The 5,789-nt window shown below is 75.2% G+C and overlaps 1 protein-coding gene across 1 annotated transcript in view; it reads right to left on the bottom strand.

Annotated features, from left to right (window-relative positions):
* Nucleotides 1-146: 146 nt before the first annotated feature.
* LOC121334863 (SCO-spondin-like) overlaps nucleotides 147-5,789 on the bottom strand; it is a gene marked incomplete at its 3' end in the record, with an annotated part of 23,150 nt that continues 17,507 nt past the window's right edge. Inside the window, 9 exon segments of the mRNA XM_041402362.1 lie at nucleotides 147-808; nucleotides 898-989; nucleotides 1,538-1,688; nucleotides 1,795-1,980; nucleotides 2,056-2,436; nucleotides 2,666-3,226; nucleotides 3,509-3,739; nucleotides 4,283-4,683; nucleotides 5,635-5,771. Coding sequence (XP_041258296.1) covers nucleotides 147-808; nucleotides 898-989; nucleotides 1,538-1,688; nucleotides 1,795-1,980; nucleotides 2,056-2,436; nucleotides 2,666-3,226; nucleotides 3,509-3,739; nucleotides 4,283-4,683; nucleotides 5,635-5,771 — 2,802 coding nt within the window.

Raw genomic sequence — 5,789 nt, forward strand, 5'->3', positions numbered from 1 at the left:
AACAGAATCCCCCACCCCGGGACCCCCGACCACTCTGAGGGGCACCCGTGGAGTTGTGGACCCCCCCCTAAACCCCAAATTCCCCCCTCATTCCCACCCCAGGATTTGGGGGCAGCGCCCTTGGGGGGTCGCGCGGGGGGTCTCACCTGCAGGCAGGTGCGGCGGTGCAGGAAGGTCCCGGGGGGGCAGTGACAGCCCTCCTGGCACCCCCCCGCGCACCCCACGGCCCCCCCAAGGTGGGCGCAGCTCCGGGGACACCCGGAGCCCCCCCCGCACTCACGGAAGGTCCGGCCCGGGGGGCACCCGGCCTCTGCAGCCCCCGAAAAAACGCTCAGTGCTTGGGGGGCAGCCGGCCTCCGCCCCCAAAAAAACAGCCCTGAGCACCCCGGGGGCAGCCGGCCTGTGCCCCCCAACACCCCCGGCCCCATGGGGGGTGTGGAGAGGGGATGAGGGGTGGAGCTGTGGGGCACTGGGGGGCTCAGGCTCTCCGGGGTCTCTGGGCGGTCCGGGGTCTCCGGGGTCTCCAGGGTCTCCGGGGTCTCCGGGGGCTCCGGGGTCTCCGGGGGCTCGGGGGTCTCGGGAGTCTCCGGGGGCTCCGGGGTCTCCGGGGGCTCGGGGGTCTCGGGGGTCTCCGTGCCCCACGCCGGCTCCAGGGACCCCGGCTCCCAAGGCAGCTCCGTGCCCCACGCGGGCTCCAGCGCCCACGGCGACCCCGGGGACTCCGGGCCCTCTGTGCCCCCCGGTGGTCGTGGGGACCCCGGGGGCCAGGGCGCCTCGGTGGCCCCAGGTGGCCCCGCGCTCTCGGGCTCTGGGGACGGAAGGACACGAGGCGATCGAGGGGCCCCGGTGGCACTCGGGGGTCCCAGCTCCGGGGGTCGGGGGGATCCTGGCACGTACCGGGTCCGCAGAGCTCGGGACAGCCCCGAACCTCCCGGGGGGTCCCGGTGCAGGGGGCACCGCCCGCCGCGGCCGCGGGGTTGGTGGGAGACCTGTGGGGAGTGGGGAGTGGGGCACGACCCCCCGCTATGGGGCAGGACCCCCCGCTATGGGGCAGGACCACCGTTATGGGGCAGGACCCCCCGCTATGGGTCAGGACCCCTCAGTTATGGGTCAGACCCCCGTTATGGGGCAGAACCCCCGTTATGGGTCAGGACCCCCCGTTATGGGTCACACCCCCGTTATGGGTCAGACCCCCCGCTATGGGTCAGACCCCCCGTTATGGGGCAAGACCCCCCACTATGGGGCAGGACCCCCCGCTATGGGGCAGGACCACCGCTATGGGGCAGGACCACCGTTATGGGTCAGACCCCCCGCTATGGGGCAGACCCCCCGTTATGGGTCAGGACCCCCCGTTATGGGTCACACCCCCGTTATGGGTCAGACCCCCGTTATGGGGCAGGTCCCCCCGTTATGGGGCAGACCCCCCGTTATGGGGCAGACCCCCGTTATGGGGCAGGTCCCCCCCGTTATGGGGCAGATCCCTCAGTTATGGGTCACACCCCCGGCCGCCCCCCGGCCGCCCCCCGGCCCCGCTGACCTCCGCGCCTTGCGGTAGATGCCGCGGCAGTGGCGGCCCCCCCCGCGCCGGGCCGGGTTCGAGGGGCTGCGGAACGACCACTGCACGCCGGGGGTCCCGCAGCCGCCCGCGCACGGGCCCCACGGCGACCAGGACGACCACCCGCAGTCCACTGAGGGGGACACCGGGTCACCCGGGACAGCGAGGGGTCCCGCCGGTGACACCGCGGGGGACAGCGGGACCGGAGACCCCCCCGCCGGCAGCGGGCCGGGACCCACCTGAGCAGCCGGGGTGGGGGCGGCAGTGTCGCAGCTGTCCCTCGAGGCAGGTGCAGAGGCGGCAGCCGAGGGGCACCGGGGATCCCGGGGGGTAGCGGCGCCCCCCGGCCCCGCACGGGCACTGCCGCGGCCGCACGCACCCCGCGGGGCCCGCGTCCAGCACCTGCCCCGCCGGGCACCAGCACCCTGGGGGGGGCCGGGGGCGTCAGGGGGGCCCCCCACACCGGGGAGCCCCCCCCGAGCCCCCCGTGCCTCCCTCACCTGGGCGGCAGGGCGGGGGTCGCGGGCAGGTGACGGCGGCGGCCAGGTCGGCGCAGGAGGCGGGGCAGGGGGCGCAGGGGAGGGGGCGCAGCCCCTCGGCGCACTCCGAGGCGTTGGGGCACCCCGAGGGGGGGTCGGGAGGGGCAGCGGGGGTGGCGCTGGCAGGGAGTCGGGGACATCGCGGGAATGACCGAGGGACCATGGGGGTGACACCGGGAGGGGCAGGGGACACCTGGGTGTCCCTGGGGAGGGGTCGGGGACCCGCGGTGGCCCGGGCGGGTGGCGGTCCCCTCGGTACCTGATGGAAGGTGACACACTCCCCGTCCCCGCAGTCGAACTCTGCGCAGGGACCCCGCGGGCTGCTCCCGGGCCCGGGGGGCTCTGGGGGGGCACGAGGCTCTCAGGGGTCCCCAGGGGACCGAGGGGGCTCAGGGGGTCCCGGGGGTCGGGGCGTGTGGCCCTCTCCGCTGGGACCCCCTCCCCGCCGAGTTTCCCGTTCCCTCCCAGGGGACCCCGAGATCGCCCCCTCAGCCCTCGGGGTGGCGACACGGGGGGCACTCCCAGACCGCCCCCCGCAGATGTCCCCAGAGACGGCTCCCGGGGGTCTCACCGCAGAGCCGGGGGCTCTCGTCGGCGCTGTCGCGACAGTCGGGGACGCCGTCGCAGAGGCGGCCGGGGGGGACGCAGGCGGGGGCGCAGGGGCCGCGGCCGGGCTGGCAGGGGGGGTCGCAGGGCAGGTGGCCGGGGGCGCACGGCGGGTCGCAGCCTCCCTCGTCGCTGCCATCGGGACAGTCGCTGTCGCCATCGCAGCGCCACCCCCGCGGGACGCACCCGCCGCTGTCGCAGCGCAGGGACCGGGGCGGACAGGGCGCTGCCGGGCCGGTGACAGCGGCGGGGACAGCGTCAGTGTCACTGACAGTGACAGCGCTGGCGACAGTGCCGATGGCGCCGGTGACCGCGATGGTGGTGACAGCGTCGGCGACGATGCCAGAGACAGCGGTGACAGCGGCGGTGACAGGTGACAGCGGCGCGGGGGGCAGCGCCACCGCGCACCCCGCCGGACTCTCGTCCCAGCCGTCGCGACAGTCGCGAGCGCCGTCGCACACGGCCACCTCCGGCACGCAGGAGCCGTCGGGGCAGGGGACGGTCCCGGGGGCGCAGGTGGCCCGCGCTGGGGACACGGGGACAGCGGTGACACCGCCGCCGCCGCGGGGGAGCGGCGTCCAAAGGGGGGCCCCAGGGTGGGAGGGGGCCCCTGGGTGAGGAGGTCTCGGGGTGGGGTCCCCAGAGGGGGCTCTCGGTGGGGTGGTCCCAGGGCAGAGGGGTCCCGGGCTGGTCCCCAGGGTGGAGGGTCCCAGGTGGGGGTCCCCGGTGGGACGGCGCCAGGGCAGAGGGGCCGGGGGGGGGGCCCAGGCGGGGTTCCCAGAGGGGGTGTCCCCCCCGCGCCCCTCACCGGGACAATTGGCCTCGTCGGCGCCGTCGGGGCAGTGGCGGCGGCCGTCGCAGATGGCGGCGGGGGGCTGGCAGCCCCCCCCGGGGCACGGCAGGTGCCCCCCGGGGCAGGCGCAGCCGCTCTCGTCGCTCCCGTCGCCGCAGTCGTCGCGGCCGTCGCAGCGGTGGGGGTAGGGGACGCACCGGCCCCCCCCGCACCTGAACTGCCCCGGCCCGCAGCGGGGGGCGCAGCCTGCGGGGACGGGACCCCCAGGTGGGCGCGGACACCCCGACCTGGGGCACTGGCACCCCACGGGGCACAAGGGCTCTCTGCTTCTGGGGGGCTCCCGAGCAGCGCCACCCCCGGCACCTCCAGATGTGGGCACAAAACCCCAGGGTTGGGGGGCTCAGGGACCCTCAATGTGGGGCACAGACCCCCCAGGGTTGGGGGGCCCAGGGACCCTCAGTGTGGGGCACAGACCCCCAGGTTGGGGGGGCTCAGGGACCCCACTGTGGGACACAGACCCCCAGGGTTGGGGGGTTAAGGGACCATCAATATGGGGCACAGACCTCCAGGGTTGGGGGGCCCAGGGACCCTCAATATGGGGCACAGACCCCCAGGTTGGGGGGCTCAGGGACCCCACTGTGGGACACAGACCCCCAGGGTTGGGGGGCTCAGGGACCCCACTGTGGGGCACACACCTCAAGGCCTGCAGGGCTCTCTATTTCCCCAGGACCCCAAAACTCCCTGCAGCCCCCCACTCCCAGGACCCCCGAGCCCCCCGTGCTCACTCACCCGCCTCGTCCGAGTCGTCCCCGGGGGGACAATCGAGCCGCCCGTCGCAGACCCTCGCGGGGGGGAGGCAGCGACCCCCGGCACAGGCGAACTCGGGGGGGGCGCAGGCCCGGGGGGGACACCCCGCCTCGTCCCAGCCGTCGGGGCAGTGGGTGACACCGTCGCAGCGCGCCCCCCAGGGCAGGCAGCGCCCGCCGGGGCAGCGGGGCTGCTGGGGGGCGCAGGGGGGGTCGCACAGCTCGTCCGAGCCGTCCCCGCAGTCGTCCTCGTTGTCGCAGAGCCAGGCCCCCGGCACGCAGAGACCCCCGCCCCGGCAGCGGAACTCCCACGGGGCGCAGCCGGGGGCGGCGGGACACGGGGCCGGGCTCGGGGGGCACTGCCAGCGCCCCCCCAGGCACGTGCTGGGGGCGGGGGGCGGGCGGCACTCACACGGGGCCGGGGGTCCCGGTACCAGTGTCCCACCCCTCCCCGGTGCCCCGGCGTTCCGGTGTCCCCCTGTCCCAGTGTCAGTGTCCTGCGGTCCTGCGGTCCCAGTGTCCCAAATCTCAGTGTCTCCGTGTCCTGGTGTCCCAATGTCCTGGGAGCCCAGGATCGCAAAATCCCATTTCCCCGGTGTCTCTGTGTCCCCATGTCCTGGTGTCCCTGTGTCCCCACACCCCGCTGTCCCGGTGTCCCGGTGTCCCCGCTGTCCCGCTGTCCCGGTGTCCCGCTGTCCCGGTGTCCCGGTGTCCCCCTGTCCCGGTGTCCCCGGTGTCCCGGTGTCCCCACACCCCAGTGTCCCCGTGTCCCGGTGTCCCCGCTGTCCCGCTGTCCCGGTGTCCCGCTGTCCCGGTGTCCCGGTGTCCCCCTGTCCCGGTGTCCCCGGTGTCCCGGTGTCCCCACACCCCAGTGTCCCCGTGTCCCGGTGTCCCCGCTGTCCCGCTGTCCCGGTGTCCCGCTGTCCCGGTGTCCCGGTGTCCCCCTGTCCCGGTGTCCCCGGTGTCCCGGTGTCCCCACACCCCAGTGTCTTGTCAGTGTCCTGCGGTCCTGCGGTCCCAGTGTCCCAAATCTCAGTGTCTCCGTGTCCTGGTGTCCCAATGTCCTGGGAGCCCAGGATCGCAAAATCCCATTTCCCCGGTGTCTCTGTGTCCCCATGTCCTGGCGTCCCGGTGTCCCCACATCCTGGAGTCCTGGTGTCCCTGTGTCCCCACACCCCGCTGTCCCGGTGTCCCGGTGTCCCCGCTGTCCCGGTGTCCCGGTGTCCCCCCTGTCCCCGCTGTCCCGGTGTCCCCGCTGTCCCGCTGTCCCGGTGTCCCGGTGTCCCGGTGCCCAGCAGGTCGTGCCCGGGCTCCCAGTACACACCAGTGCCTCACCAGTTGCTGCAGCCCTGGGTCACGGTGGTCCCGGCCGGGAAGGCGAAGCCGTCCCAAAAGCAGGGGCAGGCGGGGGGCTCCACGCACAGCCCGTCTGAGGGGGGGGGCACAGGGGTGGCACCGGGACCTCCCAGCCCCTCCCGGACCCCCCAGTC

The sequence above is a fragment of the Onychostruthus taczanowskii genome, unplaced genomic scaffold (assembly GCF_017590055.1).
Source record: "Onychostruthus taczanowskii isolate IOZ18803 unplaced genomic scaffold, ASM1759005v1 scaffold198, whole genome shotgun sequence".
Classification (NCBI taxonomy): domain Eukaryota; kingdom Metazoa; phylum Chordata; class Aves; order Passeriformes; family Passeridae; genus Onychostruthus; species Onychostruthus taczanowskii.